The 15,841-nt window shown below is 35.5% G+C and overlaps 1 protein-coding gene across 6 annotated transcripts in view; it reads left to right on the top strand.

The window, feature by feature from the left end:
• LRBA (LPS responsive beige-like anchor protein) overlaps nt 1–15,841 on the top strand; it is a 423,407-nt gene that overhangs the window by 389,411 nt on the left and 18,155 nt on the right. For all 6 annotated transcript variants that reach the window (XM_075421117.1, XM_075421115.1, XM_075421113.1 and 3 more), the window contains 2 exons: nt 3–158; nt 4,692–4,859. In XM_075421117.1, coding sequence (XP_075277232.1) covers nt 3–158; nt 4,692–4,859 — 324 coding nt within the window. The remainder of the gene's footprint in view (nt 1–2; nt 159–4,691; nt 4,860–15,841) is intronic.

Below are 15,841 nucleotides of genomic sequence, written 5' to 3'. Positions count from 1 at the left end.
AGCCAGCAGTACAGGTATGCACAGAAGGCAAATCACTGACCTTTTAGACCAAAGCATTCAGGTACATTCCCAGTGTTTTGTCATCACATCTGATAATCGTTACATCTTGGTCTGTGGCTTCTGGGACAAGAGTTTCCGAGTTTATTCTACCGACTCAGGTAAGGTATTTTTAAAACATGGGAATAGCCTCTTTTAGGCTAAAATTAAAAAATCTTTTATTTTTCTGTTCATTGTCAACCTACTGTTTCAAATAAAGAAAGAATGGGGAGCAGGGGAAGAAAGTGGAGTATGTATTTATTCCGCTATTAATAACATTTGTCAAGTCTTTTCTTACCTATTGCTACTGATTATTGTATGCTATTGTTTTTGTGGAATGATGGCAAATGTAAGACATGGACCTTTTGTTTAGCCATAGCATCACACTTCAAATCTATAGGACAGGCATGCTTGTTCTTACACTGTAGTTTCCACAAGTAAATGAGTTTTGTGAAGCTTTGCATATCAGGAGAATTAATTGTTCTTATACTTGAATTGAACTGTGGTTGATTTTCAGCACCAGAGAATTTTTTTTGAGAAAATACAGGCAAGCACCACAGAATAAGAACAGAAGTGAAGTCTTGAAATCTGGTGAAAGAATACTTACGAAAGCCTTAGAAAGCTATGCTATAATAGAAAAATTGATTTGGAGCCACTGAATTCTTTCATATAACATAAACTGATTGATGTAATAGGCAGAAGTTAAATTAGTCTGTCAGCTGGCATATATCCAAACGGTTGAAGTCATGCATGTGTCGTGCTAAATAGAAAAGAATCTTCCAATGTAAGAGCTACAGAAATTTAAAAGCCATGGAGCCCCAGAAAAAAATAGCTATGATTTTTTTCCCTCCCATTATCTTATAATGGGAATAGCGACTTCACTGCAAAGTACTTCTTTGGGATTAATGACCCAGTGTGGTTAATGTGTGTGTGCACCATCAAGCTTTCAAGTAGGTTATTAATCCCTAGGGAATATCCTACATATTTGTTTTAATTTCTTAAATATATTATTTAATAGTGTTTTTCACACTTGGAAAACCAAAATGTTTAACAAAACAGGATGGTCTTTTGTGAAAATCTGTTAAGACTAACTCTAATGGCATATTTTAGCATATCTGTGATTTTTTGCCATTTTAAAACCTTAAGTATAAATGAGAAGTTCCATTTAGTTGATATTGACTTCCTGTTCATTATACAGACATCTTGTTAGACTCTTTAGCTTAATTTTCTCATTGATGAAAATAAATTTACATAAAACTGTGAAATTAAAGCAGATCTTCAGAAAAGTTGGCTGGCAGGAATAAATATTCAGTGTATATTCTTTATTTATGTGAACAGAGAACTAATTCTTTTATGTCAAAGGATATATTTTACTTTACACCTATGGAAAGAACTTGTATCATTTTGGTGGCTTTGTCCTCTATTAATCTAGACTACAAATATCTCATTAAGTTATGTCCTCTGTGTGTAAAGTCAGGTACACCAGGCATCTTGTTACTACCATAGCTAATTATAGTATAAACCAAAATGCAGTTGTCAAAACAGTTGCAGAAGAATTGTGTGTTCTGTGTGTCTCCTGTTTGTCGATATAGCCACTCTAGCTTAAATCAAGTTAATTCAGATATAGTTTGTTTTGCTTTGAATTATAATATAATAGCGAAATAGTCTGAAATCAGCAGAACAGCAAGGGAAAAAGATGATGTGATCAATAATGCATAATGGCAAGTGATCACAAGTGTTGCGTTCAATTATATTTTAGCACTTACATAAAAAGGGAACCTTTTTCCTGTTAGATTTTGGGTTTGTTTGGGTTTTTTTAACAGGAAAAAATTTTCACATAAATCATGGGTTCTCAGCACAGCTAGCATAGCAGAAGCACAATAAAACCTTCCTCCAGCAATGGGAATGATTTCTAGACAGCGTTTTAGATTCAGTAGTGCAGAGACTTGAGTCTCATTTTTCTTTTAATTATTCATAGCACAGCTGTCAAATAAAACATTAACTAGAAAATTTCTTCTGTCAAAAAGGGATATCTGAGTGCATATGGTAAAGTTTGATATTACTTTATAGAGAGGACAACTCATGTTAAAGGAAGCAAACAAAAAAGTTGAGGAACTCTTGTGAGATTAAGGGTGGGTTTTTTTACTAATATGAAAGAGCAAAAGCTTGTTTCTTGTTTTGATAGCATTGATTGAACCGTAGCACAGTAACAAAGTAAAACTAACAAGGCAGTGCAACTACACGAACAACTGTCAAACAAATAGCCTTGAAAAATGTTTGTTTTCTGGAACAGAACCTATAAACATGGAACATAATTGAAAGAGAGGTCTCTATAACTCAGCAATGTTTATAGCATAAACTTGTGTGCGAAGAGTATAAATCACCTCAGGTAGTTCAGTACCTATGGCTACACAACTCAAAAATGTATCACGTAAGTAAATTATTCTCAATTCTAAACCATGTAATTGACAACCTGAATTTTCAGGGAAAAACCTACACTTGCTAAGATGGTTTTACATATTTCCAAAATGAGGTTATGTAGTCTGTGAGTGTTTCACTGCTCCTAGCTGTGAGGTTCAGTAACTTTTTCTGACTAAATCTGTTGACTGGTCAGCATCTGAGACAGTTAGGTGACCCTGTGGCACAAATTAGAGCCCTGGTGTGCAGAGGTGACCATGATAGAACACTATTACAGACTCACAGAGGTAAGTGAAAGACTTGATCCCTCAGTTATTCTCCTTTCTGACACAAGGTAGGTCTGCACACTTGGTGTGCCTTCCAGGGTTTTACCCCTTCCAGTCAGAAAAGGCTCATGTTTCACAGTTTCTCGTGGAGGATTTTACTTGCCTAATAAGTTTTGTCAGTGTTTTAAATCCAATGTACAGGTTTCCTTTAAATTGCATCATGTTATTCTATTTTTTCTTAATGAACTAAAGTAATTCCCCTTTTTTGTAGATACCTTTCTCTTGTTTTTTTCTAGTTTTCTCCACTTTAATGCAACTACCTTTTTGATCTTCTGTTATAAAGCAGCTGTTAACATTATTTTTCTTCTTTCCTCAGAACCACACCCTTGTCTTTTGTTACTGTTAGTGTTATTTAGTGGCTGGATATGAATACAATGCCTTTGTACTGTGTAGAAAGAGGACTATGAAATGTGTCCTACTAGCCACATTATATGATTGACTAATCGTTTTTAATTCATGCACCAAAATATATTGCTGAGATGTGCTAAACTTGAGTCTCAGCACTGATTTGTGTTACTACTTGTCATGTTACTTTCCACTACATTTTATTTCAGGTGCAGTAGTTACCATTTCCCATTTCTTTTCTGGCCTGTGTTGTTGATGCTTCCAAAGCCATCACTCTTTTCCCCTTCTGTTCTTTCTTATTCTTTATTCCTCCCAAAGCACAAATGGATGCATGGTCATTTGGGCTGAGGAAACTGAGGTCACACATTAATGGCATCACACATCACACTTCCTTGTGTCATTGGATGCAGAATTTGATCTGGCCCGTGTTACCTGAATAGGCCAAGAAGGCGGATAAGAAATGTGTGTGTGTGTGTGTGTGTGTGTGTATCTTTTGTCCTGTCTCTGCGAGATCTGCAGTTGCTAGGCTAGAGCAAATCCAGTGAGATGGATTTTAGTGCTTACATTCTCATTTCATAGGATCATGTATGCTGCTGGCAGATCCAGAAACCAGCAGGACACATGACGTGTTTGCTGTGTAGGAGCCAGCCTCTGTCAGGGGTGGTTTCGTAGAGACCTTCTGTGGGTCACCTTACATGTGTTTCCTCTTCCACATGCAAATCCACTATGCCTAAGCATCCAAATTTACATTTTTCTGAAAATATTGTCGTGTTTATTAAGGTTAAAAGGTAATAGTCATATTCAAGTTTATACAGACTCTTGAATGGCACATTTTTGACTGTCTAGGCTTTCCTTTCTTTTTAACATTTATGTCTCTTATCAGTGGTGTAAGCATTTGTCCAACACATGGTAGGTAAGAGAGTTTTTCCCAGGTCTGTCTGCAGAGGTTTTTTGAACATGACAGAAATTCTTGAAAGGGAAGGATGCTGATGATTGAAATAATTGGCAAGTGTTTAAATGGTGTTGGAAAAACCTGGGTACAAGAGTAATTTTTCATCAAAATCTCCTTTTTTCTGTTTAAGGAGATACTCAAAAGCTTCATATGCTGTATGCACATGTATGCTCTCTCACTGCTTTTTTTTTGCTAAATGGTCCTAAATGTTCTGTAGCTGCTTCTGATTCTGTTTCTCAAGTCATCAGCAGATTTGCATTTTTACTGTTACTTTCATCAGTAAACTTACCTTAAACTTGCCTTAAAAGAGAATCCTATCATGTTTCCTGTCTGTCAAGCGAATGTAAACTTACAGAATAAAAAAAAAAAAATTCTGGCATGATTTGCCTTTGAATAAAGTATAATATTTATGAACTGTAAATGTTTTTTGTATGGACTACTGCACTTCTAAGTAAGTTTCCACCAAATCAAGAAAAAAAATTATTACTCTCCACTACAGTTCTTTTTGGAATCTTTTTTTAATAAAGAAAATATTTCTAAAATATTTTATAATGTATTTAATTTGCCTTAGAAGAAAAGCGTAGTTTTAAAACAATAAATTTCATGTGTTTCAGGTAAACTGATACAAGTAATATTTGGACACTGGGATGTTGTAACTTGTCTTGCTCGTTCTGAGTCATATATTGGAGGAAATTGTTACATTCTCTCGGGATCGCGTGATGCAACGCTGCTGCTCTGGTACTGGAATGGCAAAACCAATATCATTGGTGATAACCCAAGAGGTAAGCAAAACCAGAAAAACCTGTTTTATAAGGACATCTAAAAATGGCTTGAGTGAACACTTTGCATGACAAAGTTTTAGGTAACATTAATGTTAAAATACAGTGTTTCTTTTTTTTGTACTTGTGATCAGTAGTAGTTTAAAGAATTGAGGGTAAACAGTGCTTGCTTTGCAGCACAAGTAGTTAAAAGTTGTAGGATACTGAACATTACAAATACATTTTTTTCTTGTCGCTTATTTGATTGGGACAGAGTGGCTCCGGGAGTGAGAGGGAACTATTTTTTTGTATTTCCAGTTCATCTCAGTAAATCTTTTTCTCTGAACATGGCAATTTCATTGGATACCTGCATTTGAGTTGTTGAAAACAAAAACCAAAAAAGATTGTACATCTCTCCAGTGCAGACTGTATTCTATGCAATGTTAATCTTATGTGTACAGGTTCTCACAGCGGTACCTTAGCTATCAATAGAGTTATACAGACAGTGAATTTTAACTTAGACTAAGGTCATTATAGTGGGATGTGTAATGGCCTGAAGGGGACACTTAAGTGAAGGAAGGACAGATACATGGGATGGATTAAAGAAGCAAGCTTAAAACTTTTTTCGTTTAACCCTTTGGTAGGGTGCTACATACCTAATCTTTGCTCTCACTTACTAGACATTTCAGTTGGTTCCAGTGCAAGCAACAGGGCGCATACCATATAACCCAACTAGTAAGTCAGAGTAACCCTGCTTCAGCCTACTTCAGTTTTAACCCCTCCCCACCCAAACTCACCTTGCACTTCCCAAAGAATTTGATCTCTTCCATCTTGCACTGTTTCCCAGGAAATCCAAGATCTTCTTACTCATGAAGATTCTCTCTTTTAGCTAATTTTCTCAGGAAAACGATGAAATGCTATGACTGTTCAAACCTGCTGTGCCTGTATTATATAACAGGAAAGGTAGAAAGTTTCACTCAACACAAAAAACTAATTCCTGATGCCCAAAGCAAAGAAGGTGGCGGCAAAAAGCCTGGGTGAGCCAGTTCATGGAAGTAAGAGGCTTTTGAGAAAGCTGGTGAGAGTTTACATACGTGAGTAGAGAGGCAGTTCACAGCCAAACAGTGGTTCTGTTCCGCCAAAAAGAAAATGCCCTGAAGGGGTGAGAAGCAGTATATTCTCTCTGTCTTCAGAATTGTGTTTCTTAGGTTTTCTGCCATACACTTAAGGTTTTCTCTGACCCTATGTAAATACTAGTAAAAACATACCTGCTGTCTGCAGAGGCCAAAATGGATATCTGGAAAACATGAAGTGTTGTTGTAGCTTGCATATATTCCAATTATAATCAGCATACAATTTCATATAATGTAAACAATATCTGACATCTTCCAAATTAATCAATTTGGTAAAGTTGTGTGTTCCATACACAATCTGTTACTCAACTGGAGTTATTTGAATTTGAAAAAAAGAGGTGGTTTGACTGAAATCGCATCCTGTGAACTACTTTGAAGAAGCAGAACTAATTAATATCGGAACAAATATCTGAATTTAACTTGCAAATTATTTGATGCTGACTGTGAAAACTATTCAAAAATTGCACAAGATACAGAAGTTCAGTTCACGGTTACAGAGTCTTCAGGCAGAGGATGTGAGCAAACTATCCACACTATCCTTCCAACAGTCTGATTCAAGAAATAGGAGCTTTTCTGAGATGTGACTAGCAGAATTTTATGAGCATCTTTAAATAAATATGGCTTTGGTTGAGGGACAGAGTCTCTGTGGATACTTTATACGTATTTTGCAATCTATCAATTTAAAGAAAATACAAACTCTGCACTATTTTTGCAGAGCTTGTAAACTTAGAAACTCGGAAAAGTCTGTGAAAGAAACTTAAGAGCTTAACAGTCAAGTGAGCTTGTAAATACTAAAGAGCAAATTTAGCCTTTTGAGGGGAAAACCCTAAATATTCTACTGATGTGAAGCAGTGAACAGGTGTAGGTGTCTCCCTGTGGTGTTTTCAGGGCCTGAAAGTGCAGCCCATCTTTGCAGATGCCTAGGCCTGTCCTGAGAAGTTGTTCTTGTAGAGTATTTGCCAGGCTTGCCTGCTTTGGGAACAAGAACTTGAGCTATAGGCTACTTTATGACCTTAACAGATCTCATGCTGAGATTTTTTACCTAATATCTAACTAGAATAGGTAGATATTGTTATAATCTGTTGACTGTCTTCTCTAATGTAGATTTCTAATGTATTAACATTTTGCAATGTTCAAAGTTAATACTAGACTATTTTAACTGCTGTTTAAAATCACAGTAGACTGGTAAGTCTCTTTGTTTGCAATCCTATTAAACTTGTACTTTTAGGGACATGCAATGGCTCCTGTGTTTAATAGTTGCCATTATGTACCGCTTTTTTGTGATATAGCATGCCTGGAAGCCTTTGTTATGAATTGGAATCTCATGGCACAATACATTGGCCTAGACGTGTATAGTAAAAGACAGTTTCTGCTTCAAAGAGATGGTAATCTGTGGGGTTTAATTTTTCCCAGAAATAGTTTTTTATAGCCATCTCTGTTCAGTCAAATTTTTTTTTGAAAAGGCAAATAAGAAGAACTGTTCCTGTTTAGTTCTGATTTTGTCAGAAATGGAAAGCACCAGCAGACTTGTTGCGTTTTGAGCCTTATTACTGCAACTGTAACTTCCATCCATTTGTGGGATTCCAGATATTTAACTTGCCTGATGTCTTTTGGTGTTTGAAGCTTATGATTTTTTACCTCAAAATATAGTTTTATTCATGCTTTCAATGAGCACTTTTCATTGGAATTTTAGATACTCTCAAAGTTGATACTTCTTTCTTATTTTTTCTCTGTTTAATTATCTCTAATTTCCATCTTTAAATTGCTTCACAGAAACATGCATCCAATGGCACTGTACCAAATCATGATGCCAGAATAGTTTCAACAAAAATAATCTAAACCAGGAGCATTTCTTCCCTCCTTTCATAGTACCTCTGATATGTATCAGTCAGCAGACTAGTATAATCAAGCTACCTTAAATACTATGCAATTGGGTACCCATTACTCCACCAGTTACATTTTATTTAGGTTCCTTTATCTGGTTCTGTTACTTTAGAAAGCACTGAGCTCTTGATTTCTTGCTGCATTTGTTCGTGTTTTAGAATGGTACTTAACACAAGCTGACAAGCCAGGTGGGCTATGGTATATGTGATAAATATGTGTTTTGTTTGATATTCTTTATCAAGGACAATTTTCTGGCCAGCTGGACTGTATGGAAAAATTCGTCACGTTTTTGGTTTAACAGAAGAAGTATATTACTGAAATATTCATTATTTATATTCTTTAATTTGTAACTTTTAAGAAGACTTCTTAAAGAAATTACACCTGTGCAGTCTCACTGTCTGTTTGGTTTCTCCCTAATAACTCTCAAATGCATTGATCAATGTAAACCAAATTTGATTAATTTAAATCTCAAAGATATGAAGTTTCTACATGGGACACATCTGTTGGAAACTATTTTTATTCTTCAAAAAACAGCTTGATTACATTTAGGTTAAGTCCTTTTTTCCTTCTCAAATTAAAACCTGAAATTCAAAAAATATTTTACCATGTGCTTTGATCAAAAGTAGGGTTTTTTTTCTTTCTAAATTAATTGTTTTTGGGAATGTAGAAGCACGGCAGTACTTCACTTAGGTGCACAGGCCTTTTCTGATGCAGTAATGTTTCTGTGGACAATTTCTGACCAAGCCTAGGAATAATTCAGAACAGAGCAGAGGATCTGAAGTAGTTGTATCCTTCAAAATAGCCCTGAGCCATTTTGAGTTCACATTAATTAGCATAATTTACTGTGGAGATGTAAAGTCACTTTAGATAGTGTAAGGGGCTTTTATTTTTCTCTCCTTGGCATGTGGCTTACTTTGGGGAAGTGGGGGAGGTGGGAGGGAGAGGATGTAACCCTCACCTTGGTACCCCTAGAAGCCCATGTATGATCCTGAATCAGAAAGTTGGCTTTTGCATATTTAGAGGCTCTGATCTAATAGCAAGGTGCTACTTGGGAATGTGACATTATGCTTCAGGAGCTGTGTTCCTCAGCAGGGTAGGGTGGTAGAATGTGTAGAGGTTACTGGGAGAGGGCGGTGTACTTGCAGAAAGATGCTATGTTTTGCACTTGCCCGGCCTAATGCGATGGAGGTGAAGGGGAGGCAGGGAGTCGGGGGGTAAGGGGAGGAACTCCGTGTGATGGCCCGCGAAAAGACAGGAGAGAATTCATTTGCATACAGATGGTATGCATCACTTTCAGATCCCGCTCTGGCTTTGAAGCTGAAGTGGCAACTCCTAGTGTTTGGACATCTCCTAGGTTAAGGGATTGCATTTTACTTTGTAATCACAGACCCATAGGAAATTGTGTGAGCAGGAGCTTTGGTCACCTGATCTACTCTCTTTTCCCAAAGAAGGCTTAACTACACCAAAACCATTCTCAACTGATGTTTGTCCAACCTTCTCTTAAAAACTTTGGCAAACATATTTTTGGGCCTTAGAAGCATTCCCAGCATTCAGCCTACTCTCCAGTTCTTTTTTGAAGCAGCTGCATTCTGTCATTTCTTATTCAGAATATTATTTCCTCCTTGCAACAACTTCCAGTTATTTGGATTACCATGATGTGCAATTCTTTTCTTCCAGATTTAATAACTCAATTATTTTTGTCTTTTACCATAACTCATGTTTTTCTAGACCTCTGATTTTTTTTGTGTGTGTTCCTCTCCTCTTCAGTTGTCTGTCTTCCTCAGAGTAAATCCAGTAATGCAGTTGAAGCCTTTCCAGTAGTAAGTAGAAAACAACGTGTTTTACAGACCAGTACTTTTCACATCCCCATGGGATATCTGTTTGTTTCAAAACAAGCATGACAGTGTTAACTCTTTAAGCGTATTAGCCAATGTAAATTTCAGTATTTTCTGAAGAACCACTGTCTATTCAGTTGTTTCTTCTCACCTCTGCAGTTGGACTGTGGAACCTCGCTTTTAAACTTCCTGAATTGTATTCTTTCTAGACTGCTTCTCCAATTTGTTAAATCCATTTTGAATTCTCATCCTGTCCTCCAGTAGACTTGCTGCAACTCACGTCCGCAAATGTAATTTGCGGTTTTATTCTATCAAATTGTTCATTAAAGAAAATGTTGGGGAGTACACTGTTGAGAAATGCCCATCAATACATTTACCGTTTTGACAATGAATAGCTTTCTGAATATAGCTTTCCCACTGGTTTTTCATATGGTGTATAGTAGCATCTTCTAAACATGTGCTTTCTTATTTTCCTTAAGAAATTGCACATGTGAAACAGTGACAGAGTCCTTACAAAGGTCAAAATATACGATGTCTCCCTGAACACAAGTCCTGTTACTCTGCTATTGCAAGAAAAATATCGCTTTGACGTGATTTGTTCATAACGAATCCAAATCAGCTGTTACTCATCTCCTTGTTTTCTTCTAGGAAATTGTGTGTGTGTATACACATACATAAATATAAATATTCTGCCAGTATTTTTTCTGTTTGTTGGGATTAAGAAGACTAATTTCTCAGTTTTCCTGCTTCTGAACAACACAAGAAATTGTTTAGTCTTTCAGAACCTCACCCAATATCCGTAAAACAACAGTTACAACTCTGGGATTATGTGGTTTCATTTTCACAGTATCCTCAAACAAATGTTATCAGACCAATTGAGTTCCAAATCTTTACCTCAGTTAGGTATTTTCAAATTGACACAACAGTTCTCAGTTCTACTTTTACTTATGTTTGCTGCCTGACTGCAGCTGGCCTTTTTATTGAAGACTTTTACTGAAATACTTTTAGAGGTGTGGCATCATCTAATGGTGTTGCTTGCTCTTAGTAGTAGACCAGCTTCTCATGAAAACTGAACAGATTTTTGTGTTTATAGAATGACTGTTGTTCCTGATGTCATTGTTAGTTGCATCTTGTCTGTGCTTGGCTATTCTGGTTTTGTCCCTGCTTGCTCATACCTTGTCTCTTACACTGATTCAGAAAAATCTCACTTATTTTGATCTTTCTGCCTGACATTCCTGTGCTTACAGTCACTGGAGAGCTTTCAGTTGTGGCAGGTGGTATCTTCTTGTCTACCTTATCCTTCTGCTGCATTAGACCAGTTTTCGCTAGTATCCTTATTAACTTTTCCTATTGTCTTAATGTTGTTTATTCTTATAAAATAGTTTGTGCTTATAAAATGGTAGGCATTGCCATAGTCGAGGTGAAGATTAAGCGTTTTTCTGTGATCCTTGCACTATATTTGTAGAATATGAAAAGACTTTTCTGTTGCTTTCAGAATATCTACAGATTTGTTCATAATTCTTTTTTAGTTTTCATATTTTGAAAAACAAAGATAACTAATTTAGAAATTTGATTTGCTTAATGAAACTAAGGCATAACCAATAAAAGTATTCAGTACTAATGAAATACGGTCTATAACTGTATCACTACTACTAATACTAATGTGATCTCTTCTGAGTTATTGCATTGATCTTCAGCACATATGTGAATAAAACAAATGATATTACCTCTTTTATGTTAGCCCGTAAAACTAGAAAATGTTACTCTCTGTATGTATCACATTTACATCACGAGGATTATGGGGGTGCTTTAATTGCATAGTTTTATATTTTTTAGAGGGTGCTATATTCAGGTTTTCTGAAGTGTGTTAAAGAAATCAAATGCTTTTAGTGGTGTAGCTGTGTAGCAGGGCACATGAGTGAATGTAGGCATGGGATTTCGTACTTAAAAAACCAATTACTGGATTTAACTGAGATTTAATTGAGAGGATTCATTGAACAATTTTAGTATTGCTGACACATAGAATATCTTCCTCAGATACAGTTTTTTAAAATACATAATCTTTTCAATTTATGAAATATGAAATCTCCCAAAGGATTCAAAATTTAATCACCGGTTGCTGAAGAACAGCTACTATCCAAGTTATTTTTAAAAGAAGCTGTAGTTTGTTTGGGTTTTTTGTAGCTACAATTCCTAAATAAGTATTTGAATACCTGAAAGACTTTTTATCAGTTAACTTTATTACTAAATTAAAGCTATGGTCTTGAGAACAGAGAAATTGTTAGTTTTAATTGTATTAGTAACCATAGCAAAAGATAAAACATCATCAACTGCTACACACATTTTTCAGTTTGAAAATTTAACCTTTTTATAAATGAGTGCTTGAAAATTAATTATTTAAGTGGATAATGCAGAGGATTTAAACTTTGAAAATATGGCCTGATGAGCATCTTTGTGTTGGTTGATTAAAGAGTAATGTCATAGGTTATAATTTCTTTGTACTCAAACACACTAATCCTGTAAACTGGAATGCTGTGAAGATTTGCATACGCGCTTGCCTCTGTACACAGTGAGTAGCTGCACTGATTTCAAGCAGGTCATATGTCTGCTGTTTACTTAGTAGCTAAAAACCCTCTTTGCCTTCTTCCTCATTCTTGTCGTCACCTTGAATTAACCTACATCTTAGTTCCCAAGTTTCTCCACGTTCTGGACTTTTCAGTTTCAAAACCAAGGATAATAAAGAAGATAAGGTTCCTGATTTCTAAAGAAGTTTATAGCATAAGTATTTATTTAGAATTTTAATGATTATTTCCTAAAAAAAAAAATTTATATATGTATTTTGGAAGTAGTTTGCCTAAAAAACTTCTTTTCTTAAAAAGAATAATTGGGAAGTAGTTGTAATAATCTTATCTGTCAGTGTTCCCTTTTGCATCTATCATGCTAAGTAATAGGGGTATCAAAAATGTCCATAAATCAGTAATCATGTTAGTAATGGAAATTCTGCTATTATTGTTAATTTATGTCAAATGGTGGTCTACCATAATAGCTAAAATTTGCAGAGTCTGCAAATACTGAAATATGTTGGGAACTGCTGCAGCTATTAAGGCGACAGATGCCATTCACTGTAGTTAGTCTGTTAAAAAAGAGTGTTGCTCTGTGATGGTACAGTGCTGAGAGTTTAAAAACACTCTGCATGTGCTCCTTTTGATGTTCAGTAGCACATTTATTTTTTTACCACTACACACATTATATTATTGTGTGAGTACTCCTTAAAAAAAAAAAATCAGTATTATTTTGACTCTGTTTAACTGCAGACATAACAAATACTCTTTGTTTCTCGAAAATGGCTGGACAGAGTAGCACAATATTGTGTACAAAGGAAGAATCCTTTAGCACCATCTGCTGGCATTGAGTTGAAAGCTGATCTTGGAACTGAGTCCAAAGCGCTGCCTAGTAAAATATACACAATATATATTTTTTCACATATTTGGTGCAAAAACATTGATTTAATTTGTAGTATAACTTTTATTATTTTTATTAAAATTATGACGAGAAAATACAATGTGAATTTAAACTTAACATATGAACTGAAATAGGTCAGGAGTGTTTTGTTAAATTTGACTGTAAAAAGAAATGGAATACTTTTTTCGTTTTTACTAGAGCTTTAGCAAGTGCAATATTAAATTTTTCTATTCCTGTTGTAAGTCAAGTTTGGTAAAATTTATTTCTTGGAGAAGACCCACAAGGCTTAGAAAAGTATCTGTAACATGTTTTGAAAAGGGTAGCAACGACTAAATATTCTTCTGCCTAACATTTATTGCATTATTTGATATTAATCTTGAAAGCGTCATGAAAGCTTAGTGAACAGAGAACCTGATGCTGTAATTGGTCCTACAATTCCCTGTGTCTTCACAGGGCACCGTTGTAGCCAGTGCAGCAAGTACTGGGAATATCTGCATGAATCTAGAGCAAAGCCTTAAATTTTACAGCTACAAAAGGTCACTGTTGTTTCTTTTATAAACTGTAGCCCACTGATAGCTCAAAGAGGTTGAGGCCTCATTCTTCCAGGTACTGTATAAATCACATACAAATGATGGTACGAGCCTCCAAATATTTAAACCGAAGAAAGATGAGGTATAACAGGTGGATGAATTGTGGTATATCTGTCAATCTGCAGTGGTACTGCATAAGCAATGTAACTTCGTATTTATATAATGCCAAGAAAGTTGAGTCATAGGTAGGAGGGCAAGGTGTTCATTGAAAAGAGCTTGCAATGGTATTCACTGCTGGTTTGGAAAGCGTTTAAACAGTTGTAGTGGTTTGATACTGATGAGTATGTAAGTTTGTGTGCTATAAATATTTGTTCTGGCTACAAGTATGTCCTACAGTGTTGAGCGCAACATCCGTATCATTCTTGTTTTCAGCTGGCTAAGAGAGATTGTGTTTCAGGATTTGTCACTCAGAGTAAGTGCAAGTAACATTGTAGAGCAAGTTTTGAGGCACAATCCAGACAAAGTGAAGGCAGTTTGTATTTTGAGACTGGAAACAGAGAAAGAGTTTGGATGGTGCTTTTTTGGCAGTATCCAGCTTGAAGTGTCACTGAAACGATATGCATGAAATTCTCCAGAAGGACAAGGATATTTAATGCTTCGTGATGTAATACAGACCTTTGAGTTCCAGGAAAAACAATGCTGTATTTACAACTTGTGACTAATAGTTAATGTGGCAAAAGGAATTATATTCATATGGTAAATGAATACAACCTTAATGTGCGCCATACGCATAACGGTGGGATGATGTAGTAATATATCATGTTCATTTACCTTGTTTGATTGCTGGGAAAAATAACCATTCCGTTCAAAGTCTATACCATGTAACACAGAACAGAGTAATGCAGAAGAGATATTAATTTATAGTCTAGAACAAAATTACCAACTTAAATGTTGTAAAAATTATTTGGTCAATACAATAATTCCGACTCAGGTAGGAAATTATTTTGTAAGTGTTTCTGGATCTAAATTCTATTAACATTAACATCACAAAGATAAGCATTACTCTGCTGAGTGCAAGAACACTATATGTAGTTAGAATTACGTCCTGTTTCATTGAAAAAGTGTCTGTTTTAAAACAGTTACTTTCAAAAAGACGGCTAATTTATGTATGCTCAGAACTTGGTGTATGCCATTGGTATTCCCAATTAGATCGATATGTAAAGGTGGTAAGCATCTATCTATTACAATACACTACTGATGCATTGGTTTTAAATTAACTTTACAAAAGCAGTCAAATAGCTGAGGCACAGACTTTTATACATGCTGCTATGGAACAGTATTATTTTGCAGTGATAAGTTTTTTTCTTATTCTAAACAAAAATAAATTATTATTATACAGTATTTTAATAGCATAACCCCCCAAAAAAACCCTGCTGAACTGAGCTGATTTCTCGTGTGAAACCTCTCATCTCAGATTATTTTCTGCCCAAGGTATGAAATGTTATCAACTAGTGGTCAGTTTCAGCATGTTGTAAGATGTCTTTTATCTTACAGCAATTCTGCAGCAGGTGCTATTCCTCGCTGAAGTAATTGCTTGATAGGTTTTTTTCCTTTTCTGTTGAGGTTTGTTGGGGTTTTTTTTGGACTCACTAGGTAGTGAAATAATTATAACTATAAACCACAAGAGAGAAATATGAAGAAAATAGATTATTTTTTTAGCATAAACAAAAAAAGCACCTGCATAAGGCTGTTTTAGATCATTCTTAAAAATGACAGTGTTTTAGAACTTCAAAGCTGATATTTAAGTAGCAGTTTATGAAGTCGGGATGGTGCAAATATTAAAATATTAGTGTACACTGACCCCAAATATTCACCTGCAGATACTTTCCAGTGGCTTCAAAAAGGTCTGTTTTCAGTGGGAGGAGTCTTGCTGAATGACTTCCAGGACTTTGAGCAGATGACTGCCCAGTAAGGGCGAACTCGTTCCAGAAAGCTTCGCATTGAACATGGTGTAGGAATTAAGAGGCTGTGGATTATTGACTTCTGAAATCTGAATTGTAATATCCAATTCATGAAGGCCTGTTAAATCTTTTTCTTTATTGTGTTTATTTTGGAAACATAGTGAACCAGTTCTCTTGACATGATGTGTATGAAAAATCTTG

This window comes from Opisthocomus hoazin, chromosome 5, assembly GCF_030867145.1.
Source record: "Opisthocomus hoazin isolate bOpiHoa1 chromosome 5, bOpiHoa1.hap1, whole genome shotgun sequence".
NCBI classification, from domain to species: domain Eukaryota; kingdom Metazoa; phylum Chordata; class Aves; order Opisthocomiformes; family Opisthocomidae; genus Opisthocomus; species Opisthocomus hoazin.
The sequence above is the reverse complement of the archived record's forward strand: the minus strand, read 5'-3'. Positions and strand labels throughout refer to the sequence as shown.